The sequence below is a fragment of the Mauremys reevesii genome, linkage group 2 (genome assembly GCF_016161935.1).
Source record: "Mauremys reevesii isolate NIE-2019 linkage group 2, ASM1616193v1, whole genome shotgun sequence".
NCBI lineage: Eukaryota > Metazoa > Chordata > Testudines > Geoemydidae > Mauremys > Mauremys reevesii.
This window is the reverse complement of record NC_052624.1, coordinates 130,445,361-130,462,397: the sequence shown is the minus strand read 5'-3', so window position 1 is coordinate 130,462,397 and position 17,037 is coordinate 130,445,361. Positions and strand designations below refer to the sequence as shown.

The window sequence follows — 17,037 nt, the reverse complement described above, 5'->3', positions numbered from 1 at the left end:
ACAGAAGGTAAAGGTGCAGCTTCAAGGGTTTCAGAGAGTGACACAACAGCGTATCCTGCAAGGAGACGACCTTGGCTGTCTCGAAAACAGGAACCATCAGTAAACAAAACAAGGTCAGAGTTAGGGAGAGGGACATCGGAAAGGTCAGGCGCGGGACAGTGACAGCAGACACAGTTGCAAGACAGTCATGGGGATCACCATCATTAGACAAGGGAAGGAGAGTGGCAGGATTTAACTGAGAACAACGCTTTATGGTGATATCTGGCCGACAGCAGTAGAAGTTCGTACCTGGTAAGGCGAGCGGAGGAGAGGTGGCTTGTGTTACGCTGTAACAGCAGAGTTTCCACAGAGTGAGGGACCATGAGAGTAAGGGAGAGCGAAGGACAAGGGATTCAGACATTTCGACTAGGCGCTGCGGCAGCCACAGCACGCAGGCAGGGGGGTAGGCCTTGGGCCACAGGGTCCAAAGTGGCAGAGAAATAAGCTACTGGGCGGTTCTTTTCTCCGTGCACCTGAGTAAGAACTCCAAGTGCACATCCAGATTGTTCATGGCAGAAAAGGGTAAAAGGCTTAGAATAGTCTGGCAGCCCTTACGCGGGGGCAGAAGCTAAACCTTGTTTGAGGAAACAAAGGCAGAGTCTGCTTCAGGGGGCCATGGCATGGGATTAGGCACAGAGAGTCGAGTGAGTTCCTGGAGAGGTTTTGCAAGGGAGGCATATTGGGGAATCCATTGCCTGCAAAATCCAGCCATGCCCAAAAATTTTCGGACCTGGCGTGGGAGCAGGGTCGGGAAAGCTAAGGATAGCCTGGACACGGGTGGGAGAGAGCATGCGGGAACCCTGGGAGAGGAGAAAACCAAGGTATGTGACAGAGGCTTGACAGAGCTGTAGTTTAGAGCGAGAAGCCTTGTGACCTTTGTTTGCTAAGGCAGTAAGGAGCACTAAAGAATCAGTTTTTGAGGCAGATAACGAGGGGGAACAGAGGAGTAGATCATCCACATATTGGACTAGAGTGGACCCGGATGGGAAAACAAGGTCAGCTAGGTCTCGGGCTAATGCCTGGGAAAAGTAAGATGGGCTTTCTGTATACCCCTGGGGAAGCGTGGTCCATGTATATTGCTGTCCCTTGTAAGAAAAGGCAAAGAGGTACTGGGAGTCAGGGTGAACCGGAACAGAAAAGAAAGCAGAGCACAAATCAACGACAGTAAAATGAGTTGCAGCTGGTGGGATAGAAGCCAGAATTGTTGCTGGGTTTGGGACAACAGGAAAGGCGGGTATGACAATACGATTAATGGCTCGGAGGTCCTGAACAAATCGCCATGATTTGCCATCAGCTTTTCGAACTGGGAGGATAGGGGTGTTACAGGGACTGGAGCAGGGAACAATAATGCCTTGCTCCCGCAGGGCAGCTATGACTGGAGCAATGCCAGCCTCTGCCTCAGGGTTTAAAGGGTATTGAGAAAGGCGAGGCAGGGGTTTGGAGGAGTCCACAGTAATGCAGACGGGGTCAGTGTTTAAGCGGCCCACCTCAGAGGGATGGGTTGGCCACAGAGAGGATGGGACCTGCGAAATTAGGTGTTCAAGGGATGGGACCAGTGGGCAACAAGGGACTGGAGTGGAAAGGGAAGTTTCAGACAGCAGGGAGGCTACAGAATCACTCAGAGAGGACTTGGGAATTTGTAAATAGACCCCATCCGAGGAACAGTATATGGTGCAGCCAAGCTTACATAACAGATCCCGACCCAAAAGGTTTACCGGAGTGGAATCAGAGAGAAGGAAGGCATGATCCAGAAAGGGGACCAACCTGGACTGGTAGAGGTTTTGAAAGGGGATAAGAGGTTGGGACTCCGTAATGCCCACAGCGGACACAGTTTTTCCGGAGCGGGAACCGCAGGCAGATCAGTAGTACGAACTGCAGAGAGTGAAGCTCCCGTATCAACAAGGAAAGGGAGAGAAAGATCATTGATAGTTAACACACACTCACCCGTAGGAGTGAGTGGTAGTAAAGGAGTTAAAATTTCCTGAGGTTCCCCGGCATCCCATCATTGCTGTGAGACAAAGTAAGGCTGGGGACTGACTGGCTGTGCTGGCAGGGGGTCTAGCTGGTTATTTACAGAATTACCAGGCCGGCTGGGACATTCGTTCTTCCAATGTCCGGGCTGTTTACAGTAATTACAAACATCCCCATAACCCGAAAAACCAGTTCCTTTGCCCCTCCTCGACCACGTCCCGTCCCTGGTATTTTCCCTTCCCCGGAACTGTTTGCCCTGCCCTGAATAATGCTGTATTTGCAGGGCCATTAACTGTTGAGCTGATTGTTCCTCCTTTCCCTTTAAAGTACGTTGGCAATGCTCTGCCACTGTTTGCAATTTGTCCATGGTTTCAGTCTCCCACCCAACACTTATTCGTTTTAGCATATTGCCAATAGCAGGTAGGAGGCCATTAACAAACGCACTAGCCAGGCGCCCTGTCCATTTCTGTCTGGCTGTTGTATACCAGAATGTTGCAGAAAAATGTCAGTTAGCCGAGTGCGATAGTCGCCGGTTTTCTCCCTGTCGTTGCTTACAGCCATTTATGACCATCCAGTTGGTTTTAGGAGTCCATACCTGAGGATGGCTTCAAATAGATTTTTAGCTCGCTCTTTACACTTTTTCCGGTAATCAGTATCAGGACCAGTGTCTGGTAAAGTAGAGTGGCGGTCAGCAGTGAGCCAATTTGCTGCTGTGAGCCATTTTCATGCTCACTTGGGGCTGCTACAAGTAGCTTGCACAGCTGCAGGAGGTCTGCCTCAGAGGGTTCATAGGTGTCACATATTAACAAAAATTCCTCTGCAAATTTGGTAGGATTTTCCGGGGCTTTGGAAAGCCTTTTACAATTGAAAGGAGCTCTGTGCGAGTCCAGGGTTTATAGCTCCAAGTGGGACCCCCTTCTCGGCCCCCAGTATGCAGGATTCGGAGGGGAGCCTGGACATTTTTAAGGCCCAAGCGCGAGCTTTTACGGGGCAGAGTGGGTTCAGAGGAATGGGCCTCAGCCGTACTGGATGATCCAGACAGGTCTGAACTGGAGATTTCTGGGAATTGTTCAGGAGCTGAGAAATCTGGTGACGGTTGTTCCTGAGCTGGGGCCGTGGGTGGCTGTCTATTGATCCGACGCAAGGCTGCCAGGCCAATTAGTGCGTCTTCCTCATCATCGTCCCCGGAATCTAGCAAGGGGTTTTCTTCGTCTTTTCCCACCCGGAGACAGGAGTATGAAGGGGGGTCTGCTCGGAGAACAGGATAAAGGGAAGCGCTCGGTCTAGTGGTGGGAGAGGAGGTTTCCAATAAAGCTTTTAACTTATCATTTGAATCTTTGAGAGTGGCGAGGTGTGATTCTGTCCATCTACGATTTGCCTCTTCCCACCATTGCATGAAACAGTCAACCTCTCCTTTTGCCAATTTAGTTTTAGATTGGCCGAGTTTGTCTTTTAAGACGTCTACTCGGTCCTTGTCCCAAGATCCTAACAGTGGCCACTGAGTTTTGGGATCTCCCTGAGTTAGCCTAGACCATTTTTCCAGAAATTTACAGGAGTCCGGACCCTTCCTAAAATGCATAAAATGAGCCGGGTTCCTTTAGGAACTGCCCGACTTAGACGTCTGGTTACCCATACAGGAGGACTTTACACACCAATCACACAAGAAGGAAATTTGGGTTCGGCAGAGCGATGCCCAGTGCCACACAAAAGGAGCCCACGGGCTACTGCCTCAATCGCCCTTGCTTTCACACCAGGGGCTTTACCCAAGGTGCGGTGCGGCTGCGATTGTGCAGATTTCACTCACTCAGACCGCGGGGACAGGAACCCCTTGGTCGGCCAATCCCCGGACGGAGACGGCACCCAGACTCAAACACTCCACAGAGAGGACGGATAGACACAGAGACAGGACAGTCCTCAGTCCGGACAAAACACAGATATAATTACCTGACCAGATTCCTGATGCCAGATCCTGGGATCCCTACCAGAACAGAGTGGGAACCAACAGGTTCGATGGCGTAGACTTCACTGTGGTTGTGCACCCTTCCGTTCAGAAGGAGGACCGCTTGGGCCAAATGCCCAGGTGCCGGCTGCCACGGTCGTCCCACAAAACGGTCAGGGATCACACAGCCCCAGTGAAGACGGTTGCCATCTCGGTGGAACCTCCAAATTGTCAAAGTTAGAATCAAGACTCACAATTTGTCAGACCACTCTGTTTTTATTAGCAAAGCGCTCCGCCAATAACACTCAGATAATGTGAGTGGCCATGCAAGGCCCACACAGTCTTATTTATACAGATAAAAGAGCGGAAATCAAACAAAGGGACAAAAGAGTAAAACAGCAAAATTCACCTGGGGCATAGCATGCATATCCTACTTCCTTACTAACTCCTATCGATCTAAGGCTAATGCTTCAACAATTGCCCTTAAACGGTGCAAATGTTTTATGTTAATGTCTGTTTTCCTGACACCTGGACTTCAGCATTCCAGCGATTTTCCTTAAAGGTACAGACAGCATTTCTTTAATCCTATCTATTTTTGTAATATAATTCATTCTACTTTCACAAAACAAATTAGATTTTTGCCTGCATTACTCCTATTGGAAGACTGTTCCAGAACTTCAGTCCTCTGATGGATAGAAACTTTTGTCTAATTTCAAGCCTAAATTTGTTGATTGCCAGTTTATATCCATTAGTTCTTATGTCAACATTGGCCCTTAACTTAAATAAGTCCCCTCTTTCTCTGGTTACCCCTGTGATGTATTTGTAGAAAGCCATCATATCTTTAGGCTAAACTAGCCAAACCCCTTACATGTCCTTTCGTGAGGCAGGTTCTCTGGTCCTCTGATCATCCTAGTAGCCCTTTTCTGCACCTATTCCAGATTGAATTCATCTTTCTTAAAAACGGGAAACCAGAACTGCACACAATATTCCAGCTGAGATCCTACCAGTGCCTTGTATAATGGTCATAATAACACTTCCTTGTCTCTACTGGAAGTAACTCACCTAATAAATTCTAAGGTGGTGTTAGCCTTTTTCACAGGTGCACCACATTGGTGGCTCATATTCTTCCTGTGATCAACCAATATACCCAGGTCTTTCTCATCCTCTGTCTCTTCCAACTGATATGTCTCCAGCTTATAGCAAAAATTCTTGTTGTTGGTTCCTATGTACAAGATCTTGCACTAGTAGATTTCATCCCATTTCTATTACTCCAGTCTTTAAGATTATCCAAATCTTGTAGGATATTCCCATCCTCCTTCATGCTGGCAATACCTCCCAACTTTGTGTCATCCACAAATTTTATTAGCACACTACCACTTTACATGCCAAGATCATTAATGAAAATATTAAAGATTGGTCTGAAGACTGATCCTTGAGGAATTCCATCAGTAACCTCTTTCTAGTCTGACAATTCAGCATGAGCCACTATACTCTCCCCTTTAATCAGTCCCTTACCCACCTTTTGATTCTTGTATAAATCTTCCTCCTCTCCAATTTAACTATAATTTCCGATGTGGAACTGCATCAAATGTGTTACTGAAATCCAGGTAGATTAGAGGTACTGCACTGTCTTTGTCTAGAAAATCAATTATCTTCTCAAAGAAAGAGATCAGGTTGGTATTGCACGATCTATCCTTTGTAAAGCCATATGGTATTTTATGCCAATTTATCTCTATGTCCTTAACTACTCTCTCTTTCAAAATTTGTTCCTTGCATACAACTGAGGTCGAATGAATGGGTCTGTAGTTTCCCAGATCACTTTTTTGTTCCTTTCTTAAATATAGTTGTCAGGGTTCCTTCCCCACTCTGAACTCTGGGGTACAGATGTGGGGACCTGCATGAAAGGCCCCCTAAGCTTATTTTTACCAGCTTAGGTTAAAAACTTTCCCAAGGCAAAAATGCCACCTTGAACAGTATGCTGCCACCACCAAGTGATTTAAACAAAAATTTAGGGAGGGCCACTTGGAGCCCTATCTTCCCTAAATATCCCCCCAAGCCCCTACACCCCCTTTCCTAGGGAGGCTTGAGAATAATATCCTCACCAATTAGTATAGGTGAACACAGACCCAAACCATTGGATCTTAAGAACAATGAAAAATCAATCAGGTTCTTAAAAGAAGAATTTTAATTAAAGAAAAAGTTAAAGAATCACCTCGGTAAAATTGGGAAAGTAAGTACTTCACAGAATAAGAAAAGACTCAAGAACATAGAGTATCTCCCCTTAGGCAAAACCTTAAAGTTACAAAACCAGGGATAAACCTCCCTCTTCCTACAAAGGAAATCATAAGCCAAAATAAAAGTAAGCTAACTCATTCCTTCACTAATACTTACTAATAATAATGGAGGTGGATTGCTTGCTTTCTTGATCTGTCTCCGGCAAAAGCCACACGGAACAGACAGACAAAGCCTTCCCCCACCCCAGATTTGAAAGTATCTTGTCTCTTTATTGGTCCTTTTGCTCAGGTGTCAGATAGGTTACCTGAGCTTCTTAACCCTTTACAGGTAAAAGAGGAATTAACTTTTACAGGGTAAAGAGGGATTTTATGCTACCCTTAGCTGTATGTTTATGACAATAGTTTTTCTCTTTCTAATTTTCCAATCATAGGGTAAAACCCGCAAATTTGTGGATTCATTAAAAAATTTTGCTATGGGGCTTTCAATTTCATGTGCCAGTTCCTTAAATATTCTTGGATGGAGATTATCCAGGCTCCCCGATTTTGTTTCCACCTTGGCCGTGGTCATTTTTACTTACTTATTGTTGTTTAGCCTCCATTCGCTGCCCTGCCACTGTCCCTGAGCTCCTCATTACCCTTATTAAAACCTGAGGCAAAGTATTCATTTAGGTGTTGGGCCGTACCTAGCTTATCTTTAATCTCCACCCCAGCCTCAGTGCTTTGTGGTCCCACTTCTTCTTTCCTGCTGTGCAACCTGGACTGTTGAACTGCTGAGTTCCCTAACTCTCTAGCCTGGGCTGCCTTTTACACTGCTTTCCTGTCATAACAGCCATTCCTAGCCTGCCCATGCACAGCCACTAGCAAGTAAAATCACTCCCAGATTTTTACATGAATGGTCTCCCAGCCATCCATGAAGAGATGCAGAGTGACACCCATATATCTCCAGCCCCAGCCATGCACCCCTGAAATGTGTGTATTGCACTGTACAGCACACTGCTGAACAGTGCAAGCTCATAGATAGTCTGTCATTCCAACACTGGGAATGATTGTATGGACCAGCTTTGCTGTCTCAAGAGAAGTTCCCCTTGCAATTCAATCCATATACACACCAAATCCAGATAAAACAATAAAACAAGTTTATTAACTAGAGAAAGATGGATTTAAATTGATTTACAAGTGATAAAGCATAAAAGTCAGAGTTGGTTACAAAAGAAATAGATAAACAGACAAGCTAATTTCTAGACTTTACCAAGGCTAATAGGTTTAAAAACAAAAAGCTTTCTCTCACCCAAAAGCTTTCAGCAGTCTGTACTGGCTGGAAAACCTATGGGCCAGGACCATTCCCCCCATTTCAATTATGCTTCCTTTAGTTTTTCAATCGATCTTGCTGCCATGAGTAGAGATGGGTGGAGGAGAGGTAATCCATGTGTAGTGAATTCTCCATTCTCAGACCTTTTTACCATCTGTGAGGATTATCTCCCACTGGGGTGTAGACAAAACAGTTCTCTGTGTACATGAGATTCTAAACATCTTTCAGGTGAACTGTAAATAGCTTTGTTTACAGTCTCCCCTGCTGATGAATGGTTGCTTCAGCAGTTAATATTTTTAACACCTGTGGTCAGTCTTTTGTTGTCCCTGAGGAGTTAGTCTATGGGTGTTCCCCAGAATTACAACATATTTCAGTAACAAAGATATAGTAAAATCTCATAGCTCCATATACAATGTTGATGCACATATTTTATCAGGACAATGATGTTCAGTGCATTATGAGTTTTCAAATGATACCTCACAAGATATACTTTGCACAAAATATATCATAGCCATATAAAGTTGTGAACCTGGATCCACGGTGTCACATGGTATACAGGATGTCACACCTACCACTGGATCCTTGCCAGTAGACTTCAGAGACCTAACCAATCTTAGAGTAAAGTCTTGAATTTGTCTTCCTTGGACTGCTGGAGAACTCTTTGTGGGCAAGCTAAATTTTCATACAGGTTGGGCCAAGCTGCCATCCACAGCTGTGTCCCATACATTTCTCGGTTCCCTTGGACCTGCTGCATTTTTAAAGGTATCTTCCACAGTTTACCCATCGAGGACCTGGTATCAGTTGGAAACTTCTAGTGGTGTAGAAAGATGAAAACTATACTTTTGCGAAATACGACATTGCAAATTCAGCTGCAGTTTGGACTTTCTTCTCTGTTTAAGCAGAGATGGAGTATAGTGCAGGATAATACTAGCTTTTAAAAATCTTTGATATAATAAATAAGGCCATATATTTCTGATTTTTCTTAGTAGTTTTATAATGGATTGGCTGTTTAACCAGAATAGTAAACATATTTGTGGATTTATGTTTAACGTTGTGGTCTTCTAACTGATGTCAGTCAGTGGGATTTTATAATTTCAAGATAATTGAAAATCAAGGGGCCTGTAGTTATTATTCCTGCTGTCCATTGACTTCATTGGGCTTTGTATGGTGAATTGACTGCAGCATTTTTCCTGTGGTTTCAGTAGTTTTTACAAGTCCAGATCTTGCATTTTTAGTAAGTGAAACAATTTTCTGATGATCTAAAATCCATGAGACTTTGAGATTGTCAATTCTCTTGTTAAAGGCCTCCATGTTCTGGGCTCTGGGTACCTTAGCAACTCTACTATTAACTACTATGCCTACTACCTTTCTGAAGTACAAAGCTGAAAAGTCCTTTGAAAAACATGGTGTGTGTGATAATATTGCTTATACCCTCTTATTACCAATACCCAGATAAAAATATATTAGAATATTCTTCCCAACACTAAATAAGGCACACATAACACTGGTCTACAATTTTTGAGAAGTCGTCTGCTTCAGTGATAAAATGTCCTTTTTATTATGTATTTTGATGTGCTGAATTCAAATATGACAATTAAAACAACTGATTGGCTACTGTTTCTAAGATATTTAAGTTTTTACATTTGATGTCTATGTATATGGTGTAGATAGTAGAGTTTTAATCATAAATTGTACACCTAGGTCTTTTCATGTGTTTATGGTTGCTTTACATGATAATATTTCACCTGTCCTGTTTATGTAACACTTTAAAAATCAGCAAAAGGGTTATCTAACTAAAATTTATTATGAAACAAAAGGCAAGAAACTATTATGTACATAGTTTAGTCCTATTCAGTGTCTACTCAGCGCTTCTTGGCTTGTCTCTTGTATTCATTAAATGGAGCATTTCTTGTCACTGTCCAGCAATAGTCTGCAAGCATTGATGGGCTCCATTTGCCCTGATAGCGTTTCTCCGTTGTTGCAATGTCCTGGTGAAATCGCTCGCCGTGCTCGTCACTCACTGCTCCGCAGTTCGGTGGAAAAAAATCTAGATGAGAGTACAAAAAATGTATCTTTAGTGACATGTTGCAACCAAGGCATGCAACCACATGTATGCCTTGAGGAGGTTTTCCACCAACAACCTGTAGTTGTCTGCCTTGTTGTTTCCGAGAAAATTTACTGTCAGTGACTGGAAGGCTTTCCATGCCGTCTTTTCCTTGCCACGCAGTGCATGGTCAAATGCATCATCTCGAAGAAGTTCACGAATGTGAGGACCAACAAAGACACCTTCCTTTATCTTAGCTTCACTTAATCTTGGAAATTTTCCACGGAGGTACTTGAAAGCTGCTTGTGTTTTGTCAATGGCCTTGACCAGGGGCGGCTCTAGAAATTTCGCCGCCCCAAGCAGGGCGGCACGCTGCGGGGGGCGCTCTGGCGGTCGCCGGTCCCTCGGCTCCAGTGGACCTCCTGCAGACGTGCCTGTGGAGGGTCCGCTGGTCCCGCGGCGCTGGTGGAGCATCCGCAGGCACGCCTGCGGGAGGTCCATCCAAGCCGCGGGACCAGCAGACCCTCCACAGGCATGCCAGCGGCAGGTCCACCGGAGCAGCGGGACCAGAGGACCCTCCGCAGGCATGCCTGCGGGAGGTCCACCTGAGCCGCCTGCCACCCTCCTGGTGGCATGCCGCCCCAAGTGCGCGCTTGGCGCGCTGGGGTCTAGAGCCGGCCCTGGCCTTGACAAAGTTCTTCATCAGACCCAGCTTGATGTGTAAGGGTGGTAACAAAATCTTCCTTGATTCAACAAGTGGTGGATGCTGAACACTTTTCCTCCCAGGCTCCAATGACTGTCGGAGTGGCCAATCTTTCTTGATGTAGTGGGAATCTCTTGCACGACTATCCCATTTGCAGAGAAAACAGCAGTACTTTGTGTATCCAGTCTGCAGACCAAGCAAGAGAGCAACAACCTTCAAATCGCCACAAAGCTGCCACTGATGTTGGTCATAGTTTATGCACCTCAAAAGTTGTTTCATGTTGTCATAGTTTTCCTTCATATGGACTGCATGACCCACTGGAATTGATGGCAAAACATTGCCATTATGCAGTAAAACAGCTTTAAGACTCGTTTTCGATGAATCAATGAACAGTCTCCACTCATCTGGATCGTGAACGATGTTGAGGGCTGCCATCACACCATCGATGTTGTTGCAGGCTACAAGATCACTTCCATGAAGAAGAATGGGACAAGATCCTTTTGACGGTCACGGAACATGGAAACCCTAACATCACCTGCCAGGAGATTCCACTGCTGTAGTCTGGAGTCCAACAGCTCTGCCTTACTCTTGGGTAGTTCCAAATCCCTGACAAGGTCATTCAGTTCACCTTGTGTTATGAGGTGTGGTTCAGAGGAGGAGGATGGGAGAAAATGTGGGTCCTGTGACATTGATGGTTCAGGACCAGAAGTTTCATCCTCTTCCTCTTCCTCGTCTAACTCCACATTCTACAAGCCATTACCCTCTGATCCCACTGATGATTACCAAAAGAAACTACACCATCTGCTCAAAAAACTCCCTGAGAAAGCACAGGAACAGATCTATACAGACACATGCCTGGAACCCCGACCAGGTGTATTCTATTTGCTACCCAAGATCCATAAACCTGGAAATCATCATCTCAAGCATTGGTACTTTAACAGCAGGATTGTCTGGCTATGTGGACTCTCTCCTCAGGCCCTATGCTACCAGCACTCCCAGCTATCTTCAAGACACCACTGACTTCCTGAGGAAACTACAATCCATCAGTGATCTTCCAGAAAACACCATTCTGGCCACTATGGATGTGGAAGCCCTCTACACTAACATTCCACACAAAGATGGACTACAAGCCATCAGGAACAGTATCCCGATAATATCACGGCTAACCTGGTGGCTGAACTTTGTGATTTTGTCCTCACCCACAACTATTTCACATTTGGGGACAATATATATCTTCAAGTCAGTGGCACATGGCCCCTCAGTATGCCAACATCTTTATGGCTGACTTAGAACCATTGATGACATCTTCATCATCTGGGCTCATGGAAAAGAGAGATTTTAACAATTTCCATCCCACCATCAACCTCAGCCTAGACCAATCCACACAGCGTCCACTACACACTACTGTAATGCTAATAAACGATGGTAATACCAACACACCCATACCGGAAACCTCTGCTATACTTACTTACTTATGCCAGCAGCCATCATCCTGACACACCACACGATCCATTGTCTACAGCCAAGCTCTAAGATACAACCGTATTTGCTCCAATCCTCAGACAGAGATAAACACCTACAAGATCTCTATCAAGAGGACAGGCCTAAAAAGAGAACACACCACACATCACCTACAGCCCCCCCAACTAAAACCTCTCTCAGTATCATCAAAGATTTACAACCTATCCTTAGACATGATCTGCACATCTACCAACGTGATATATGCCATCATGTGCCAGCAATGCCGAATAAATGGACACAAATCTGACATCAGGAATCATACACTTCAACCTCTCTAACCACTCAGTGACAGACTTGAAACATCTCAATTGATTAGACTCTGCCTGTTGGTATGGCATACTTCCACCTTTCATGTTCTCTGTATGTATAAATATCCCCTGTCTGTGTCAAGTGAGAATGATTCTGGTGAATCAGGAACCGGCAGTCCTTCTCCGTGGGGTACTGGGTATATAGTTGATGGAATGTTTGGATAATGCACAGTCCACTTTTTCTTCTTTGACACACCTTTCCCAACTGGAGGCACCATGCAGAAGTAACAATTGCTGGTATGATCTGTTGGCTCTCTCCAAATCATTGGCACTGCAAAAGGCATAGATTTCCTTTTCCTGTTCAACCACTGGCGAAGATTTGTTGCACAAGTGTTGCAGCATATGTGTGGGGCCCACCTCTTGTCCTGATCTCCAATTTTGCAGCCAAAATAAAGGTGATAGGCTTTCTTAACCATAGTGGTTATACTGCGCTTTTGTGATGCAAAAGTCACTTCACCACAAACATAGCAGAAGTTATCTGCATTGTTCACACAAGTATGAGGCATCTCGGCTCACTTTGGCTAAACAGAAATGTGTCCCTTTGCAAAATCAAACACTGACAAATAAGAGAGCACGACACTGTATGATTTCTAGAGCTGATATAGGGCAATTTGTTCAGCAGAGTGATGTAAGCTTCGTTATGATTGCATCATCCATGACTTCTAGGAATAACATGATGCAATTCATATCATGTATGACGCAATACCAGCTTCAGATTGCATCATTCATTGTTTTGCCTAAAAAGCAAGTACTGTCCAAACCCAGTCATAGATTTATTCATAGATCCAGTCAAAGATGTATTTTAGTCATTTCTGGTTTAAATTGAGATCCCTTCCCTTTATAACTCACTTATCCTCCGCTATTCCCAAGTCAAGGGTCGTATATACTGACCCAATAGCATATCTTGAAAACTAGAGCCAATCAACAATTTTAAGCATCATTTTCGTTCTCAGTGACCCAGAATTAGTAAAGTTGGACTACATTTATTTCAGAAGCATTTTGGCTGTAGAGCAGTGGGGGAGGAGCCCCAGCTATACAAGACAAGTAAAAATAACTGTAAGATTTTGCTGGAGGGGAGCTCACAGACAATGCAAGCTTACAGCAACTTGTACTGATCATCTTTCATTTCTTTTCTCATACAATGGGCCAAATTCATCCAGGAGGTAACTCGCTGAAATTAATTGAGTGAAAATAAATAGAGTTGTATACCAGGGATAAATTGGCTCCTTTTTTGTTTCACTAGCTTGCATACAGGACATTATTTAAAAAACAAACAAACAAACAAACTAACAAACAACACTGCCCCCCCAGTGTACTAATAAAAGTAATACATGTACAAAGCAATACAGTTTTTTGAAGTTCATCGTTAGAGAATTTAGGATTGTTTCACATATTAAAATAAAAGTATTTGCAGTATTTTAAAAAAAAAGCTGTCTCTTTTCTAAATATATTCTTGACTGAACTAAAAAAAAATCCGAAAAGCATTGATTGGAATGTTTTAAATTGCACTATCAACTTCCAGGATTTGGAGCACTGTTTAAGGTTTCAAATAATCCTCTGCATGATGGGGAGGGCAGGAACAGAGGAGAGAATGTATTTGAAACAAGAGAGTGTCTTGCAACAGAATGCTCAGCTATCTCTCACTCCAGGGTGCTGTTATTAGAGGATTTTAATGTTACCAGATTAACAACCACAGATGATCTCTTGAGCCTAAGATCCCTGATAAAAATTGGAATGCTGTCTATGTATGGAGATAAGAGTGTACATTCTATTCTTTACTGTTCCAGAAGGGGCTCATGCACATAATTGAAATTTTTAACAGGTAGCATCTGCTGAGTATTCTCTTTCTCTGTCTAAATTACAAGACTTAAGGAAAACTTTGTGCTGCACTACATGCTGCTAGGAAGATCTAAAACCTCTTGTGCAGAAGTGGCTGACAATGTACTGTTTTCATTCTAATGCAAATTTCTTTCTGGATGGGATTCAGGGAAAGTACCCACCCCCTCTACAGCTCCACCCCTGCCCTCCTTTTCTTTTGTGCCTTGTAAATAAATAAGAAGCAACTGCCTTTCTCTCTGAAAACACAGCTGCAGGGGGCTCTTAAAAGGAGGGAGAGAGAGAAAGAAAAGACACACACAGGCACTGAGAGAGAGAGAAGAGAAGGAGAGAGATGTGGAGCTGGGTTTTCACACGCTAGGAAGGGTGACATTTTTGTTTTGCTTTTTTCATATCTTCGTTTCAGTTGCAGCATTTCTCTACTGGAAAGCATAATTCCTTTACAACTGCAAGAGTATGATTTGAAAGTCTACATCTCTTTTTAAAATGTATTTATTTATTTCAAATGGCAGAACTCAGTCTTTGTGGTGGCAGCAGCAGCAGCAGCAAATTCTGAGGAGTGTATTATTCTGGCTAGTCTCCTGTTACAACAAGGATGTTAATTGCTTTTCAGTGAAGAAAGTTTGTCAACTAAAATGGTTCTTGAAAGCCTGTGCTTTTTTTAGTGAGCTAATATGGGGAATGAAAACAAAATAAAAGTTTGAAATGGTGCTGTTTAAAAAAAATCTCCAGACTAAATGTTTTGGTGGATAAACTGTACATATTTCATTGTGTTTCACGACAAGAAACTGTTTAATAATAATATTCAACAATTGTATAAAAATAAAATATGCATTAAACCAGATATCAACTTGAATGGTAAAGGGGACTTTTTTTACTGTTTTGGACTTGAATTGTGAAATATTTTCTCTTAAAGGACAAAAATGTTTTAGCAGATTAGTCTCTTAATCCTAAAGGCATTTGTTTCAAACCTTATTAATGTCATATAAGGGTTGTTGTTTTTTTTCCCCCTGTAGCATTGGGTTCTCTGTAGCAGAGGGTTAAATTTTGCAAGGCTGGGTTAAAAATATATTGAACTCCTTTTCTGTTTTTCTTTTCTGTCTCTCTCTTTTTCTGATGGTTCTGTTTTCTTTCCTTGGTACAGGGCACAACAAGTCGAGTAGCCCATTTAGCTGGCTCCGAACCTTCTCAGTCAAGAGAGTCCTTTGTGCCAAGCCATGGGAGCGCGTTCCATTTGCCTGATTCCCAGCATTCTTCAACACTTTATTACTCCAGCTCCACTCTGCCAGCCCAGAGAGTGAGCTCCCCGCTGTCCATGCAGCAGGTGGGCTCTCCAACCAAGCTCCAGCGGGTGGGTTCAGCATCGGAGAGCGCTGGATACAGCACCACGCAGCGGGTCTCTTCTCCCAAGCAGTCTCCAAGCCGGCTAGCCAAGTCTTACAGCACCAGCTCACCAATCAATATTGTTGTGTCTTCAGCAGGACTTTCTCCTTCCCCAATTCGTGTGACGTCTCCACCCACCATCCAGTCTAATATTTCCTCCTCTCCTATACATCAGCTAAGCTCCACCATTGGCACGTATGCTACTCTGTCTCCTACCAAACGTCTGGTCCACACATCAGATCAGTACAGCAAGCATTCCCAGGAACTGTATGCCACTGCTACCCTGCAGAGACCTGGCACCCTAGCAGGTAAAAAATGAAGCCAATCTCTCATCTTTAACTCTTTAAGTGCTTTGTTCATTGTCTGCATGGGCAGTCTGGTTTAGTGTTAAAATGTTTTTATATTTGGCTTACATTTACACAAATAAGGGAGGAAAAAGATTAATTCAGGAACTCTGACCTCTAAATATATCTTGTTTTAAAAAATGTGTTTTAAATGTACCTGTTACAAGCAATGTAACATATAGCAGCAGCTGCATATAAGACAATTAAATAATAAATACAAGACATTAAGGGGTTAGGAAGATTAAAGAATTCAGAGGGTCTTTTTGAAAACTACCTTATGAGTGAGAATTGTGGTTTCAGTTCAGTCACTAGTAAGCTGTAAACCTTATTAAAAAAACACTCCTCTTTACTCATATTGATTCATCTGATCTTTTAAATATTAGCTAAATCTTTTGTTGAGAAGGTTAAGGGACTTGCAGCATTAAACACGGAAATCCTGTTTTTTAACCACAATCAAAGTACTGAACATTCCACCGCAATAAGTTATTTCTCCCCCCCCACCCCCTTTTTAACAAAATCCTCACATAGGGGAATGCCCTTTCCTTGAACTGATGTGATTAGGTGTAATTGACAATTTCTGCACTATTACTTAGCAGAAATTTCAAATATCCTAGATTATACTGAATTATATGTGATGGCTGTGTGCTATTTACTATGCATTATGGAACAAGCAGGAATCACCAGTTTCATTTCTCCAGGAAGCACAAACTTTAAGCCAGATACTGTAATTGTGAGGCTGTTTTGTCTTCTAAATCACCTAAACTACAGATCTGAATTGCTTTCAATGGTGAATTTTCGTTCTCTCTTAAAATCATTTGAGTTTCATTGCTATAGTAACAGCCACTGTGCTCATATGTTCTCTTGTCTGACATAAATAGATAACTTTGAAGATAAATATGATACAAGGATTTGCAGTATGTATCAGGCAGGTTACCCAAGTGCCCCTTACCCTCCTCCACCACCAAAAGCTGTCAGCATCATAATATGCAACTCTAGTGTTATGCTGTCCAAAAAATTAGGTTAAATTAAGTGACAGTTAAGGAGATGGTCCTAGCTTCTTGTTCTGTTTTCCTAAAAGTTATTTGGAAAATCTCCTGTAAAAGCATTGACTTGAAGGAGTCCAGCTAGCAGAAGAACCAGAGTTTATAGCAGGGGTCGGCAACCTTTCACAAGTGCTGTGCCGAGTCTTCATTTATTCACTCTAATTTAAGATTTCGTTTGCCGGTAATACATTTTACTGTTTTTAGAAGGTCTCTCTTTATAAGTCTATAAAGTATTGTTGTATGTAAAGTAAACAAGTTTTTTAAAATGTTTAAGAAGCCTCATTTAAAATTAAATTAAAATGCAGATCATATCAGTTTAGTGCAGTGGTTCTTAACTTGGGGTGCATGCACCCTCTGGGGCAG

At 43.2% G+C, this 17,037-nt stretch overlaps 1 protein-coding gene across 3 annotated transcripts in view; it reads left to right on the top strand.

Annotated features, from left to right (window-relative positions):
• CTNND2 (catenin delta 2) overlaps nucleotides 1-17,037 on the top strand; it is a 1,145,701-nt gene that overhangs the window by 682,542 nt on the left and 446,122 nt on the right. For all 3 annotated transcript variants that reach the window (XM_039524144.1, XM_039524145.1, XM_039524146.1), the window contains exon 7: nucleotides 15,049-15,595. In XM_039524144.1, the coding sequence (XP_039380078.1) occupies nucleotides 15,049-15,595 (547 nt within the window). The remainder of the gene's footprint in view (nucleotides 1-15,048; nucleotides 15,596-17,037) is intronic.